Raw genomic sequence first — 18,440 nt, forward strand, 5'->3', positions numbered from 1 at the left:
TTGGTCATTTATACAATGATTCATGTTTTCGCTGTCATTTTCACTTTCCAGCAGGCAAATCAGACGCCCTGAAGGGCCGGATTTGGCCCCCGGGCCATGAGTTTGACACGCGTTTCAGCGTTTAGCGTGGCTAGTAGGGATGTAACGATTCACTCAACTCCCGATACAATTCGATTCTGGGTTCGCGATACGATTTTCTCACGATTTATTTTACAAAATGGGAATGTTGACAAATGACTGAAAAATATTCCTTTATTTTTTTGGGGGAAATACTATACTATTTTCCTTTTATTTTTCATTATCAAAAGAATCCCTTGATAAACTATGCAAAATGATGCAATTTACCTAAAAATAAATAATGAATGAAATACATAAAGGAATAATACAAATGAAGAAGAAACCTATTAATTGAAATTCTGGTTCTATAGTAAACAATTCAAAACTGCGTAATAGTTCTTTTTCTTTTTAAAAGTGCAACTGAAAATGTATTTTGTGCCTTAACAATTGGACTTTAAAAACAGTCATTTTACTGTATTTACGTCAGATATTTGTTTAGACCAGCAGAGGGCGCTGGTAACCCAGTGGTCGGTTGGCATGCAGTTATTCCACCAAAGAAGAAGAGAAGCTATGCTAGCAGACAAAGCTAATAGAAAAACGTGACTTTTACAGATATTCACGTTGTATTACAGATATTCTTTCGGTGCTAAAGGAGTAAAGAATCATTTATGAGCATGTTTAACAGTAAATGGCGGACAGAAAGAAAATAGTAGAAGACTCCCCCCGTCACGTCCGCATCTGGAAGGATTACTATATAGCGGCCTCTGCTGTTTAAAAAAAGTACAGCGATTCAATTTTCAGAGCATCGATGTGAACCGTGGTACCTATGAGTCGATTTTTAACTGCCTTATGATAAATCGTTACATCCCTAGTGGCTAGTGCAGAGTTCCTGTGGATTATTAAAAAATCCTAAAAGGCATTAAACGAATTAATCTAAAAATAAGGCCTTACTTGTCATTAAAATGCCTTTAACCCACGTTTCAAAAGTCTTAAACGTTAACACACAAGTATGATTTTATGATTTTAATTAGTCTCACGTTTCAAAAGAAATGGTAACATTCGTTATGAAAAAAAAAAATACATAATTTACCGTAGCATCGTGCTATCATGACAGCGGAACCAACTACAAAACAGTGACGCGGTTACAACACGACTGTGCAGACGCGAGTCATGTTTGTTGCAACTTTAAACAACATGGGGAAATGCAAATTTAACAAAAATTGCCTCACATTTTCTTAATGGTTTTTATTTTTTGTATTTTTGTAGTCATCTTGTGTGTTTTTAGAGTGATTTTGATGATTTTAGTCTGATTTCTGTGTGTATTTTTCTGTCATTTTGTGTGTTTTTGTGTGTTTACCAGTCGCACGTCTGCACTAGGCACTGGAAAAAATACACCCTAACCCTATGTAATTGATGTGGCGTTTCTCTCTCCCCAATTGTTTTTAGTGCGAAGAGGGTCTTAAATGTTATTTCAAATGGCGATAAAAAGTTTAGAATTTATTTTAACTAAAGCTGTAGGAGGCCTGTAGTCATCACTGCCACATCTGTGACCTGGAAGCCAGACCTGTGGCCCCAGTGGAGTGTCAGTGTGTGCTTTCTCACAAACTGGAAAAGGGGCAAATATCAGCGCAGCCATTTAGTCTGATAGAATAATACAAACGTAACCGATTGCTTTCCCTCCACAGCACCTGAGGTATTCCGTAGCATTCCGTGCTCTCACACAAAGGAAATATTGTTTTCATGGAGTCGGAACAAAGCCGGTTAGATCACAAGCTCTTCAGCGAACACAGCCATGAAAACTTGTAAATATGTGTAATGTTACACTGAAAGATCAGGAAATAAGACACATGCACAAAAATCAAAAATAAAAACACAATAACAATCCACTGAGCTTTACTGGACACCAGCCACGAGCTTTTATCATTGACTGTTAGACGAACAGCAAAGGAAGAAGAGGAGACTTGCACCATGTCTGAAAACATTTCTTAGACCAATCTGGTGACTCTCTAACAGCGTGACAGCAGATACTAAATATTTTAATTTGTCTGGGTCTAAGGAACGCGCCAAGTTTATCCAGGCCCGGCTCCTCAGAGTGACTTAATCATCATCTCATTTGGGGCGCTGCCTGGAAAAATTCTCAGCAGTACTTACATCATAGCATGATTTTAAATAAGACCATTCAGTGCTGCATTCTCACATATATTACGAAGCTAGATCATTATATCCTGGATTTATCTCCGTTAGCGGGCTTCACCTAACCAAACACTGTCTGTCAGACAGAGGCTGTCCTATGAATCTTGATTACAACTCGCTAAGGTAAGCGAGTTGATTTCAGTCTGGCTTCGTGCGCGCTCTTGAGACAGAGGTGGAAAATACAGCGTCAGACCAATCACAATCACAGAGAAACTGCGTAGAGCAACTTACGTCACAATTACGGAATCATTCTTTCAAAATATAAAGAATTAAAATCCATAAAGCAGACCAAAAACAACACACTTTCTGCAGTAAAAGCAGCAAGTAATGAATACAGGAATTGATGAGTGTTAATGCTTAAATTAGTGAGATTATAAACAGAATAAACAGACATCATGTCCGTGGCTCTGATGCTGCGTTCATACAGCTCAGCCTAAATCATAAGATGGAATATATTCATATTTTATCTTACAGAACTGATGCTCCTTGCATTACCCCGGAATACATGAATTAATGAATTTATTTATTGGTCTGAAAGCGCCTGATGCACGCAGGCTTTATCAGCTGACTTGTTTTACATATTTTACTTTATCAGTCCATCAACTAAAAATCTCTATGTTTCCAATAAGATGTCAGCGGTAAATGAAAGGATTGCATCAATGTCTAAATATTCTCTCTCCTGTCAGCGTCACATCAGATCCACACGGTGACGTGTTCACAGTGATCCTCCTTTTATTGGACAGGTCCTTTTCCAACAGATCTGATTGGTCAGGAGGCGGGGCTTTAGCACTCGCTCAGATCCCAGCCAGAACAAAACTTGGTCTTGACCAGGTTAGTCGTTCAGCCTAAGTTACCATGGTAATTTAGCTCTGTTGGACGTTCGTCCAGCACACACTGATTAAATCCCGGTAGTTAATGCAAAAGAGCAAATCTAGCTTTGCAGTAGAGGCCCTTGATGTTTTGTCAGTTTTTAGTCATTTTGTGTGTTTTTTGGGGGTTGGTTTGTTTTTGTTATAATTGTGACTTTTTCTGTTATGTTCTGTATCTTTGTTGTTGAGTTGTGCGTTTCCCTGTCATTGTGTGTAATTTTGTTTGTGTTTTATTCTATATTGTGTTGTGAATTAGTGGTTTTGTCGTCATTTTGTTTGTTTAAGTGGTTGTTGTGTCTGTCTTTGTTGTCATTATGTGTTTTATTTTTGATTTTTTTTTTTTTATGCGTTTTTGTGTACTTTGTGCATTTTTGGTGTCGATTTGTGTGTTTTGGGAGTTTGTTCGTGAATTATGTTGAATTGAATTTAAATTATATTTCGGCAACCTAAACAAAAAAAAGTACGGAAAAAAAAAAAACCACGCAATTGTCCAATTCTCCAGCCGAAAGGCTGTAGGTTGAAGCAAAGCTTATACAGACTGTACCTACCCCATCACAACAAAACAAGGTTCTTTAACTTGAATTACTATTTTCACAGTATACATTCAATTTATGTTCTGCACAAGTTTTATATATACAATTTATACATTCACATCAAACATATATACATACGTACAGTACACACACACATACATACATGCACATGAATGTATATGACATGTACATAATATTAATATTATACTATTTCATATTTATGACACAAATTTCATCAATTACATTGAGAGTGGCAATATATACATTAACAAAAACCTTTTATGTATTAATATATTTTATACCATTTTATACATATTATATATTGTTTCTGTCCTCTGTAAAAATATTGCTTTTTCTTACACTTACTAATGATATATGAATTAAAAAGATTTTTAAACTGCTTTATATTTCTTCCAACTTCTTAAAATGCAATTCTTGGGGATTTGTTTTGGGGCCGAACAAAATTAGACTAAAGGCCACATGTGGCTCCCGGGCCTCCAGTTGCCTATGTTTGTGCTAAGGGCTATTACAAAAACAATGAAAAAATGATATTGCTATAATAGGCATTACCCGCAATTGCTGATATACTGTATAGGACGGTGCTGCATGGTCTGTGTGTAAAATAAAGGAAAATAAAAGAAGAAAGGCAACACAGAAAATAAAGTACGTAAGATATTGTCACTAAATGTACTAGAAAATTCAAATTAAACATATTTATTGTCCTAGTTGATCGATTGTTGGTGTAAAAATGCATTAAGTCTTTGACAACAATTGTGCATAGGGTGAAATTAATTTAAACCACCGTTTCACTTCTGAAAGGTGTTACTTTTCAACTGATATACTGAATATCATTGTGTAATAATCAATGAAAAGTGTGAAAACGATCCTAAAGTCCTGATTAAGGCTCATAAGCATGGATATTTGATAGGTCAAAAAAACATTGGCTTCCCATCATACATACACAAATCAGCTACAGTAGCTTTTATTTTTTTTGAGGAAATGCTACTTCCCATGCTTTAACTATCACCACCTTTTGCACAAAGGTCCAGTCCCACACTACCCAGTGCCAGATTACCTCATCAGCAAAACCTTTCCATTTTGCGCTTTTGTTTCTCAATTTTTTCTTACTTTATTGTGTCATTTTATTACATTTTTAATCACTCCATAAGGTGTCCTTGAGTATTGTAAAAGGCCATTATTACCAAAGGTGGTGCTACAGCAAGCCTCTTGCCTCTTGAATTCACAAGAAAAACAATGTGTGCGACAGAACTGTAACTTTCACCAAAATGTAACCCCAATACCCCCCCCCACACACACACACACACACACCCCCACAATTTTAGCTCATCTGACAACACTGCTACAGAAAATATTGAAAATGTGCAAAAACTGCATCAGTTTTTCACTTATTGAGCCGATAAATCATTGTTTTTAAAAAAAATTACCAACATTTCTATGCTTTATAGATGAAATGTGTATTTTATGCTGTGCAGCAGCAATAATTTAGGTTTAAATTTCTGCATCCGTGTCCCTGTTCCATCAGATATGCGATGAAATTCTGTCAAGGTCTTGTCTTTTCCTGTCCTACTTCCTGATGACGTTTTTTTTTTCGTTTTTTTTTTTTTTACTTTTTTCCAAGACTTAACTAGCGTAAAACCTATTCCCAGCTTCTCTCAGATGTTTGTGGAAAAGCTCACAATAACGGTTCGTCAGCAGTGGCCATCCTTTATTTAAAGATTTTATCAATCATTACTAATATTTTGACTTTTTATTTTATTTTTAAACTTTTTTTTTAAAACTTTGTTTTTTTAACCTTAATCAAAACTTTGGCAATAAATTAATTTCATTTATTTATTTATTTAATATGCCGTCTCGATTAGGTGACTCAGCTCAATTACGCATGCTTAACACAGCCCATAATTTAGTTACCAGTACCAGTATCATGGAGCCTGAGGTTACCATCAGCCCTTTAGATTCCTTTACTCAGCCATTAACAGCTTTTTTTCATGGCCCCACATCAGTGACATTAGAGCACAGCCCTCCCTCGGGTGTTTTAGATTAATAAAAGGCTTTAAACGCAGTCATTAAACAGTCTTTTTCACAAAGGGCATGTTGAGCATAAAAGTGCAGTGAATGCAACAGAAGCATTGGAGGAAAAAGTGGCGTCACACTTCACTATAAGCATTCCTATTGTCCATTTGATCAAATACTGTATACACCCAAGCATTCTAACACCAAGTCACAGGGTTTGAACAGTTGTCTGTTTAGTTACACAATTGTCTTTAAAGATGTCAGCTGACCACTGCGGAGCTGTTGAACAGCTTCAAAGTCCAGGACCAAGCCAAGAACACAGTGTACAGAGAACGCCCGTGAATGTGCTTCACAGGCCTGAGGCCAACCGTGATTAATCTACGGCAGAGAGATTACCTGCGTCCTTTACTGTGGATGCTAGTGTCTACCTATACATCTACTTTGTACCCAACATCTATGCAATGAATCTCTATGCAGGGCTGGGTTTGAGAAGAGACAATAGTTGGCAGGTTGTTCTTGTGAATTGTTTTCTGCTTCATCGTCATCCAGTTGAACTGAAAATTGGAATTATTGTTTCACAAAATGGATATGCAAGACACTGTAGTTTTAACTGGGTTTCATGCTGCTGTGTTGATGACGATGATAATAATAATAAGGGATGTGGCCGAAGCCGAATAAAATATAAACGTTTGGCATTGGAATACGGTTGTTAAGTTTTTCACTATCTTTTTTAAATAGTGCATATATAACCTAGAATAAATTTTTAGACATGTTTTTAAAGAAAGTAAATGTTTATTGAATATTCTGACATTTTTTTTTAAAATATTCCAGTAGCCTTTACTTTTCAAAAAAAAAGCACAACCAAGTTTTATTTATTTATATTAGGCCTTCAAACAAAACAAAACATGCATTCCAAAAAAAAACTAAAGTGCGTTAAAGTGGATAAACTCACAACAAATGAATTATTGTCCTTTTCACCGCACGTTGTTTGATTGCATCATACGCTACTATTCGACTCACTCCACCGAAGGCCAAATGTGGCTTTTTTTTGCAATATTCGGCCGAATATATTCGGTTACCGAATATTCGGTGCATCCCCATACATCAATTTTATATAGCGCTTTTTTGGACACTTAAAGGATTATTCTTTAACTCCACACTTAGTAGTGGTAAGCTACTATCGTAGCCACAGCTGCCCTTGTGCAGACTGACGCGCCATCGGCCCCTCCGACCACCACCAACACTCTCTCACACACTATATTCATACTAGGCAATGCGGGTAAAGTGCCTTGCCCAAGGACACAATGACAGATACCACTGGAGTGACTGCCACCCCACTGTGGCCCCTGGAATTCTCAGTGGTCTCACACCCAACGACTAACCAGGCTCAGACCTGCTTAGCTTCAGAGATCTAACGAGATCGGGCAATGACAGGCTGGTATGGACACATATGATATGGATAAATGGCTCTATTAATGGCTTTTATCGGATACTGTGCACGTTTTTAAGTGCACATGCGTGACACCTTTTCTGCCGAGGGGCTGATTGGAATCAACACAACAACTAAGGGTAAAAAAGGAACTAAAGGTAGTCGATACATGTAACCACAGCACTGAGAGTAGGGCCGCACAATATAGTAACATTTTAGTAGCGATTACGATTCCATTTACCGGATAGTCAGTGTTTTGAGAATGAGTCGTGTTGAGTGACCAACCTGCAGCGCTACTTTTTTACTGGTTTTTATTCAGAAAAACACATCTAATAAGTTAGTATTAATTAAATAATTGGATACTCAAGTCAGTAAATGTTGACAGGCAGCTGTTTCTTGCCCAAAACCCGTACCTTTTCTTTTGCACTCTAAACTGTTCACACATTGTTTGTTAATAAGTAGTTTAATAAAAATACTGACGTTTTCCCCTAACATGATGAATAATTGTGATTAATAATCGTGATTACATTATTGATCCATCATTTTGGTCACAATCGCGCAGCCCTAACTGAGAGCGCTAAATACCCTTTTTGCCAGATATTAGCAGTTATCTGAATCAGTGATCCCAATCTTGGTACCATGATCATTCATACTTTAAAGACGTGTATGAAATTTCTATTCCATTACAATAAATACAATTGGTCCAAATGTATGGGCAGCCCCATTTTTTTCCAAAAAAGGTGCGTAACCCGGATCCGATCTGGATGAAACTCACCATAACCTCACATAAATGAGTACATTTTCCTAATGATCAGTCAATTACGAACTGAGCTGTGATTTTTTTTTGGAATTTCGCCAATGAAAAATAAACACTGATGTAAACATGACCTCCAAGGGGAAGCAAACGATGGTAAAGCTGCATCGGTTAAACTGCTGATGTTTTGTTCCATTTGGCTTTGTTTAAAAGTATGTCTTATAAAGGTGGTATTATTTTCATTTTGCCCAAGGTTGTGAGTTTGACTCCAAGCCTAAAGGCGTTCTTTCGTTACTTGTTACTTATTCCATAAAATTGGATTGGTGGGGTAAAAAAATGCATACAACATGGGTAAGTGGGTATATTGACCAATTGTCTTTAGCAAAACACCCCTTGTATTGTATTGCTATATTCTGTTTGTCTGTATTTATCAGTATATGAAAATGGATATAGTGTGTAATGAAAAAAATCACTTCAGTGCAACGAGGTACACAGAAATAATACGTTTTTGTTGCTTTACACACGTAACACGATTCTATCACCGCAAACATCACACAAGTTGAGTTCTGGCATCTTAACATTTTGCAAAATGGTCCACACTACTGCATCACAGAACAGCTAAGGCCCCCAGTGAATTATTAATGTGCAGAGAAACTGGAAAGGACACTAAAAACATCTTTACTACAACGTCTTGATCTCTAGCCCAGTAATTAATGAACAAAATGTCTTCGTCACTGAATAGCTACATTCAACCGACTACTTCTACTCTGCTATGATCTATTAACCCATTGTTCTACGCAAATATCTATTTCATATTTTTTTATTTCCATTATGTCTTGGAAGTGTTCATTGTTAACAACAACAACACTCATTTGTAGCAACACTATTTGACTGGGTCGTCCTTCTTTTCACCCTTTTGTGACCTCCTGCCACAATAGCACATTATTGCAGCAATGTCACAATTACATTTAGCAAACTAAACTGTTCCCATGAAGAGGCGTACATTGGATTATACAATTACAGCCACTTTGCCTTGATGAGACCAATTATAGAGAAAGACTCAACCGGGACATAATTGTGACTATTTGTAATATCAACTTGGGTCTCCTGTGTTTAATATTCCATCCTGACTTAAAGATGATCATTCAAGGAATATTAGACACCGTAACACTAAACAATTCCAGGCATGTTATCTTTCTTACAGCATTATCACTGCCAAGAAGTTGCTTCTCACACATTGGGAAAAAAAAAAAAAACCTCTGCACATAAAAATGTGCCGTGGTGAACTTACAAATACTCTATTTAGAACGAATAAGATAAACACTTCTTTCTTCTTTTAAAAAGCTATGGTGTCCCCTCTTACAATACCTTTCTCTGAGACCCTGTTAACCTTAATATCTCTAACTCATCATTATAATCCATATAATAGGTCGGTTGGACGTTTGGGTGGGTAGCAGAGCTTAATTTGGGCCGGATCCTGCCGGAGCAAGATACGGCACCTCAAAGATTTTGACCGGCACTAATTTGATTGGATCCAGCACCTCATTTTTTTTTTTTTTTTAATTCCAGCCCCTCATTTGCTTTTAGGAGTTTTGATTACGTTTTAAAGTATTATAATTGGACAGCTGTCTTTTGTTATTGAGTTGAAATCACTGGAAACTGCATTGTACACACAAAACTATATGTAGAAACTGAGCGCGAGTGAGGAAGGGAGGGGAAAGTCAGGCCACGCCCACACTACGCCTACAGCGTGATTTTGCGCAATAACTGTTTCTCTATAAAAACAATGGCTAAAAAAAGGCAGTTGGATTTAAAGAGCTTTTTTAAGCCAATAAGTGAAGCTAAGCCTGAGGTAAAGAAGTCCAAGGGCAGCAGCACAGCAGCAGTTAGCGTAGCGAGTAGCAGCACCTGTAGCAATGATGCTAATGCAGGAGAACCTGCCTCCAGCAGACAGGATGCGGGAGGAGAACCATCCAGAGGACATGAGGAGGACTCAGGGACAGGGAGAAGAGAACGAGACGACGGTTAAAGTTCTGGTGTGGACATTGAGACCAGAAAAGTTTGGAAGAGGCTCAGTTCAAAGCCAAGATGAGCTGCTACTCAGGCCTCGGCTGTGAAATATGGAAAACAAGTTTTGAGGACACAAAAGGCTCCAGGGCTGTTTTTGACAAAAAAAAGATAAGCAGGCATTTTACTTTCATTTTCTGCTGTGCTGCTGATTCATTAGAGGAGTTATGGCCTTAGGGGTGTAAAAGTTAGTAAAAACGTAATAATTCTGCTCTGAAAGTTTAGTGTCCTTTGTGGCTAAATTAGTGGTGACGTAACGCTGTCCTTGGTGCTGAAACACGGCAGATGTGACAACTGTCGATCAGAATGAGAGACGGCCCGCGCTCCGTAACAGGCGATCATCCGTGCTTCTTTGAGTCCGAGTCATCATTGTCTTATTAAACATTTAAGTTAATTGGTTGTGTTCACGCGACATTATTGGCTCATTGAGTTAGCAAAAGGCGCTCTGAAAAAAATCTATTCCGTGACATCTTTGTCGCTCTTATTGCTGAAACAACACCTGACGTTTGTTCCGGGATCAGATGATTTACAAATCAAGCACTGGGTGGGTGGGTGGGTGGGTTGTAACGGGGTGGTCCTCTTCCTCCCCAGTGTCTTATTTTGCCTTAGTTACTTTTGTGATTTATCACTGAATCCTTTTACTTCAATCATTTGTTACTAGTATTCATGTATCTACGTACATGATTTGGATGTTGTTAATTTAAAGTTGGTGGTATTGTTTGTTTGTTTTACTTGAAGAAAAAAAAAAAGAGCGTACAAAGGTTGATTTATTGTATACTTACAGTGTATGTTTATATACTGCCGGAAAAAGCTCTAATAAAAACATTTGAAACTCCTGTGTTTAATATTCAAAAGCTACCAAAGAAAAAGTAATAAATCTTCGCACTGCGCCTCAGGTGAAGCATGTGCGGCTGTTCACGAGAGACATAGTTCAAGTTAACAAAAGGCACATGATTCCCCAGAGGGTGAAACACCCACAACTCTGTCTACTCTTGGCCTACTTAGTGCCAGCACAGCACACCACTGAGCTGCTGGAGCTACTATCAGCTCCTCTTGGGGACGCTGGAGCCGTTGTGCAGATGCAGCAGCAGGGCAGAAACCATGGGAATATGGAGAGTACGGTACATACTGAACGTTCAGATGGATCAGACCTGACTCAGAGTGCAGAAGTAGTGAAAAAAGAATCTTCCATCGGGCTTCTCACACCTTGCTTAGGCTCATAAGAGGCAGCAAGAAGTTACAAAATGAGGTGTAAAAAGTACACACACACACACACACACACCCCTAATATCATCTATAAAGGCAGAGATCTTCTCACTCTGACTTAATAGAAGAAGATTACAGGTTACAGGTAAGTGTGTGTGTGTGTGTGGGGGGGGGGGGTCACCTTATAAAGAGAGGTCAGAAAAATTATGAGGATGTTCACTGACTTGTTACTGTGCAAAAGCGAGAGATAAATGTGAGGTAAAGCCGTTTTAGAAAAGAAACCAGCAAAGGTCACTGTCTTTTAAATCAGTTAAAGTAACCATCCCTAATATAGACACCATTTCTTTTTTTAATATTTGCAATAATTCCACTGGCTCCACTCAGTATTTTCAACTCAATACTTAAACTAATATAAGACTTAATAGATTAAACTATTAATTCATATTTTCTTTTTATCCAAATGTTATAACTTCTGTTTATCTTTGAAGACCCTATGAGCATTTAAAGCACACGTGGGACCAAATCCGGTGCTTTTAGTCCATTCATTTTGTCCCGCAGCCTAAAGCAAAAAAATCAGAGAAACCATGAATCATTGCCTAACAGGGCTCGAAACTGAGACCAAATTGGTCGCATATGCAACTATTTTTTTCATTGTGTGCGAGTGAAAATTTCATCTGGTCGCATCTGTGCGAGTGCGTAGGATGACCTTATTTTGAAAATCCAAAAGGAGGAAACTTCCTCGTCCTCCTCCTGTGAATCAGGGTCCGACATTGACACTGCACGCGCCGCCACGCGCCGCCATGTGCCCAAACACACAGCTGCTGCGTCACCAACACTGGGGACAGGCGTCTGGGCACGTGGAGCAACAGAGCGAATGGGGGCCGAGACGAGCGGACATGGCGGGGTAGAGTGTGCTGAGCTCACTGAGCGTAGTTACAGAGCGCATGTGGGGCGCGTTTATCGGACCTGGGGGGGCGGAGAAGAATGCAGCGAGCACGCCAAGCGGAGTGAGAGAGCGTAAACGAGCAGCGCATACACGATTCCACACCAAAGAGGAGGACCTCATCAGAATCAGCATCGAGGGACCAGAACTGATGGACTATGATGCCAGGACAGATGTTCAGCTGTGGTTCTCTCAGGGCAGGGGTCTGCAACCTGCGGCTCTGGAGCCTAATGTGGCCCTTTGACTCTTATGCAAAGGCTCCCTATAGTGTTAAAAAAAAAAAAGAACTATTGAAATAGAGTTGTTATTTTCTTACAGAGGCTATTAATGATTAATGACAAATAAAATCAAGATATAACAATTTGTTAACCTAAAATAAATCACGTTGTGCAATGACTCAGCACCTTCCTACTTCACCTCCTGTAACATCTACAGATCATCAACTTTCCTGCACCTGTGGCTAACCTTAAGTTTTAAATCCCTGGTAAGAAACTAAACCAACAAAAACACAATTCTGGAAGAAAATAGAGATTTTAATTGTGTGAGAACAGATTAATTTAACCACCAATGTGCAGGTTAAATATGCATGCTTTATGTGTGGCAAGAAATGAGCAATTTGCATGTGTTGATCACATGATCATGTGTTATCAAATTCAAGTTACTTTTTGTAGCCTTTCAAATACATTATAAATCACATCAAATCAAATCAAACATTATTCTATATAATTTTAACAGTATATAATTTAATACACTGTATTGTCTTCATTGAGAAGGTATTTTTTGGTTCCAGGAGGACTTTAATCCAGGTGAGATGAGGTTAAATGGTTCCTTGTAGAGTAAAGGTTGCAGACCCCTGACCAGGGGAAGAGGGTTAGGAGACCCCACTATAAGAGCTGGACCATCTGAATTTAATTCCATGGGGTGAAGCAATGCAGATGCTAAGTTGGTTATGCTACTGTTAAGTTAATTCAAGTACAGCATTTCTGCAAAATAAAAAAACAATACATGTAACCTGTTGTTATGCTTTGCTGTTATTTACATTGTTTTTGTTACGTGTTCTTTTAAAATTATATAAAATAAATTACCTGTTATTTCAGCCACTGCTTGTTGCAGAAAAACTTAATATTGTCACTAAAACATTAAAGTAATTGTCAATCTTAACTTCATACAAAACTACAGTAAGCCAGTCAATTCAACTATTCATCAGCATGCATAGGGTGCAAAAAAAAGAGTGCGACCAAATTCTGCGCTGGTGCGACCAACTGAGAAAGTTAGTCGCACCAGTGCCACCAATGGAAAAGTTTGTGCAGAGCCCTGAGTAAATTAACTACTTCAGTTGTAGATATCTCCAAATTAATACACAAATTCAATGAAACTCCACTATATTAGCAGGGCTCACATGTTCCCCATGCTTATATCACATGATAGCAGTAATTTTTCATCTCAAATTGTTAAAAGAACTCTAAATTTTTCCCAAACTCCACTCCATAATGGATTAATCCTTTAATCTTTTTAACCGAGTTCTTTTCATTCAGCTATTCTTATCCCTACTTGGCTCCGACTGTCCAGTGTCTTTAAGATATATGCTGAGAGAGCGCTGTGCTCCAAATACACAGAGTTCCACGCCTTCCACACACTTGCTCCTTTAATCTGAGAATACTCAGATTAGGCTCACGTAGAACAACGTGCCCTCTGTGTATTACCAACGCCTTTGAGATTAGAGCGATGGCAACAAACAACCTGAGAAAGGGCTTCTCCTGGTGCCCTGAGGATGGATGCTGTGCCTGCCTGAGAGTCCAATGATTCCTTTAAATTATCCATGTGGATGGATTCAAGATTTTACTAAAACCTTATGATGGAGAGCTTCTACCCTGATCAACATCAAGCACTTGTGATATTGAGTGATATTTGCTATGTCAGCTAATTTCTGCTTATTTTTACCCCTTTTTCCGCAACTACGCCAAACTTGTCACTTATTCTTGCCACATTTTTGCTCCTTTTAACTACATTTTTCCACTTTCAAAACATCCCACCACATTTCCCACCTAATGTCACATATGTTGACCCATTATTGTGACTTTTAACCTCTTTTCACCATATTTCACGCCTATTTTTGCCAATTTAACCCAATTAACGATTTGTCATGCCCACTATTTTGCAAATGAGGTCCTGACCCCAAGCTTGAGAACCCCTGCTGTAAATAACTTGTGATAGTGAATGTGATTGTTAAAGAAAACAACCAATTGAGGTATTTAATGAAAATCTAACTCAACTGTGGCAGATATTTCTTTAAAATTCATTTTTTGTTTCAGGGTTACACTTGTTATCAAGTTATAACATTAATGAATACTATTAGGACTGCAAATATAACCAACATTGTTTGCAAAAAAAAAGGAGATAAAACGTCTTCCTAAGCTATATTAGCTATATTATCATTGATTTGCTTTGCATTTTCCACTCATGCTACCTATTTTATTGCACAGGAAGTTGCTCCCATTATCACATCCTTTGCTTGTGCAGAAGCTGACTGCGTTACCTTTCAATTCAGGCCGAGTATATAGATCTCAGCTGACCACATGACCCTGGATAAGCAGGTACACGGAAGACGTGACGAGGCTTTTCGTGAACAGAGCACTTTGATCAAAACTTTCAGTCACTGTCCTCTTGTTGTTCTCTGTCTGTGTGTGGTTCAGATAATAACACACACACACACACACACACACTAAACTAACTCCCCTTTTTCTCCTTTCATTCTTTCTTTCCTCTGTTTACATCAACAACTCAGTTGACAAATGTTTAAAGCCAAACATCCACTGGTAAAATAGTTTAATACCTCACCACTGCCATCCACAACACAAATACAATAATAGTCAAATAAAATAGTGAAATAAAAGTTAAATGGAGGCTTTTTTTTTTTTTTTGGATGACGAAAGTACGGGAAGAAAATCACCACAATATCTTAAAAGTAAAGGTTGAACATTTTTAGAGTTTCCAATCTTTGGGTTACAATAAAGCAAATTTCAAATCTAAAGTTGTGCAGGATACATGCATAAATTCCACACACCGCTGTCTGCATAACGGATTAATGTCATCATTAAATACGCCATATCTCAGGAAAAAAAAGGTGAAAATGCTGGAGTTAGTTTGTGATGTGCAAAAAAAGTGAAAGTAAAGGATTACAAGTCAAGTCCTTTTTATGGGTAGTTATATTTCTAAATCAGTAAATGTATTTATACTTAAGTGCATTTTAAAAGAAGTGATTGGCTACATTTCTACACCCAACTGGATAAGTTATGAATTTTTGTGGTTATTTTTTTATTTTTTATTTTCCGTTTCATGGTGTCTTCACATTCAACATAATCATATGTTCTAAGTCGTGTCATTTCTGATCAATGCTTAGCCACATTCTGGTTCAGGTTTTGGTTTCTACCAATTATGTTGTTACCCACATGGCACATTTGGCAACGCAATATTTTAGAGTTCATAAATGTAGCTGTACTTAGAGCCAGATATTTAGATTTTTTTTTTTTTTTTCAATTAAATTTATTCATTATTGTTTTTTTTTTGTTTTTTTGACAAACCTTTTATTTTATACAGATGCCCTTGTGGAAAATAAATTAGGTTCCAATTGTGCAAGATTTGGTCTCTTTTTGAGTTTATACATGAGATGTTTATTGTATGCTAGGGAACCATGGCAAGATGTATTACCAAAAATAAACATGGGGGTGAAAGTAACGAGTAACTTTTACTACTATTTAATTGAGCGACTTTTTACTTGTTTTTGGATATTTTGTGTACAACTTACTTGTACTTCAGTACAATTTCAATCATGTAACCAGGCGCGTCTTCCGCCTCAAAAAAAAGAAAAACTCAATACAGAATGTCATAATTATGAGATAGAAAGTCATATTTATGAGAAAGAAAGCCCCGTCTAAAGTAGTCTTTGATAGTCTTACCAGCACGTGAGCTGCTATAAATATGTTAAAGTATCTCATAATTATGACTTTCTTTCTCATAATTATGACTTTGTAACTCATAATTTTGACTTTCCTTGATTCTGACTTTTTTAGTGGCGGAACTGGGCTCCCATACTTGGGGGACGCTACACCCGCACTTTCATAAAAACTAAAATTCATCCCCCTCACTTTTTACAGAGGTATTCATTGTTGACAACATATTGGTCTGGTTAGATTGACTGAATGGTGTCCAAGGAAATCACAGTCTTTTGACGAGAAGGTAAACAAAGAGTTAACAGAGGTGAGTAAAGTGACAAAAATGAGTAACGGTTGGCAAAAAATTGGCCCAAAAGTGGCAAGAAAAGGGTGAAAAGTGACTAAAATGGGCCAAAAGCAGTCAAGAGTGGCAAAACAATTGGCAAAAAAAGAGGAAACAGGTGGTATGTAATGGCAAAAGGTAGCTTAAATGAGCAAAATGTGGTAAACAATAGTGAAAAATGGCAAAAATGTGGAACAAAAAATGGAAAAGAGAAACAAGTGTTATTTGTTGGGCAAAAGGTAGCTCATTTTGTTGAAAAGTGGCAAAAAATGGTTGAAGAAAGGACAAAAATTTGATAAAAGTGTCAAAGAACTTGTTTTTATTAGCAAAAAGAAGCTCAAATCTGTGGGGGGGGGGACAAAAGATGTCAAATTTTCGGGAAAAAAAGGCAAAATGGGACAAAGAAAGTTGTAAAATGGCCAAAGAAAAAATTAAAAAGGGGTTAAAAAGTTTCCCCATTTTAAGGTTTTCTGGGGGAATTATAAAGTAAATTGGGAGTTGACGGTTGTCCCCTACCCTGTAGAACACCATCACTTTTATAATCGCTGCTCAGTACTTCTATTTGAGTACAGGATACATCAGTACTCTCTGCACCTCTGTGTGATGGCTTTCAAACATGGATGAGTGTGTGAGTGCAGGCACACCTTTGAGCAGAGGCAGCGGTGTGAGCTCCACCTGGGAGCTCTGGTAGCGGAACTGGGATGAGCTGTGGGACCTCCTCTGGCGGGCCCTGCGCATGGAGCGGCGGGGGAAGCCGTCCACCTTCTCCGCTGACGGCACCGAGAAGCTGGTGGTGGGCGAGGACGGGCTGGTCGGAGGCAGCTTGGTCGTCTCCATGATGGCTGGAGCCCGATGGCGGAGCAGCAGCAGCAGCGGCGTGCGTGTGTGTGTGTGCGTGGATGATGCGTGCGTCGGCGCGCCGCTGTGCGTAAAAAGACGCGTAGAGGAGGATGCACGGGTGAATGGAGGAGAGGGGGTGGCCTCCTGGATTATCTATTGATCACAATGACTAGACGCTCGCTGGGGGGTGGTGGGGTGGATGGGGAGGGGGTGGGGGGGTGTCTGCTGTCTTTATCAAAGCTGGAGCGTCAGCAGCATCTCTGCATCTTCAGGTTTTTGTTTTTTTTTTACGCACAGATGAACGCTTGCAGGACGAGCATGGTGATGATGCTCAGACACAAACACGCGCCTAGACCCCTCTTCTGCTGCTGCTGCTGCTGCTGCTTTATTGGCGTCACACACAGCCTAACTCAATGGCCTTCATTTGGAATACCTCTTGCTTTGCATGCACCAGCCCTCAAAATAATCCCCGTTCACAATGTATATCTAAAACCGATATGGTTAGGGTTCCGCTTATTATCCTCGATCCTTATCAGTGAGATCAGTCATCGGTCCTCGTGGTGAAGGATGATATCAGAAAATCATCAATCTGGGCCCTGCTCGGCTGCTGCATCCCTGGTACTGACTGTTGTCCTCTCCGCTCGCTTTAAATTGATCTCCTTTGATGGTTTCCAAAAAAAAAAAAAAAAAAGAAGCAGATTAGTTCTTATTGTTATGGAATCACTGGTGATGGTTAGGATGCTGGTGTTGAGGTCAGCACTGCTCCACCTCCCGCAGTCCTCCAGCCAGAATCAGGGCGGGGAAACAAACAGCCTCAACGCAGACATGTGCGGTTCCTCCGCAGCTCTAGTCCGTCCGACCTCCGAGCTGAGACCACCGGCAGAAGACCAGGCTCCACCTCCCCCCACAACAGCAGCCTGAAGGACGGGGTACAGGGCACAATAGCAGCAGTCCGGGTCTCACACTCTGTTCCCTGTGCTCGGTTCCCGTTATCCGGTTGTCCTACAGCGCCTCTGCAAACTGCGTAAAGGTGGACAATTTGAGAGCGCTGATATGAAACCTTCAAAATAAGAGAGGCAACCTACGATTAAATTCATGAACCCTAAATACAAAGCCACTCAGAATATTAAAATGGTAAACCCATATAAGCTGTACTGTAACATTCATTTTCATTATTTATTTCAAAAAAGCAAAACGAAATAACGTATTGAATTTTTGATCCTTCTATATATCTGCATCGCAT

The 18,440-nt window shown here is 38.9% G+C and overlaps 1 protein-coding gene across 1 annotated transcript in view; it reads right to left on the reverse strand.

The window, feature by feature from the left end:
* The window catches only part of LOC114480827 (serine/threonine-protein phosphatase 2A 56 kDa regulatory subunit beta isoform-like), a 51,377-nt gene extending 33,171 nt beyond the window's left edge, over nt 1-18,206 (reverse strand). Inside the window, exon 1 of the mRNA XM_028475248.1 lies at nt 17,002-18,206. Coding sequence (XP_028331049.1) covers nt 17,002-17,194 — 193 coding nt within the window. The 5' untranslated portion in view covers nt 17,195-18,206. The remainder of the gene's footprint in view (nt 1-17,001) is intronic.
* Nucleotides 18,207-18,440: the final 234 nt, after the last annotated feature.

This window comes from Gouania willdenowi, chromosome 18, assembly GCF_900634775.1.
Source record: "Gouania willdenowi chromosome 18, fGouWil2.1, whole genome shotgun sequence".
Classification (NCBI taxonomy): domain Eukaryota; kingdom Metazoa; phylum Chordata; class Actinopteri; order Blenniiformes; family Gobiesocidae; genus Gouania; species Gouania willdenowi.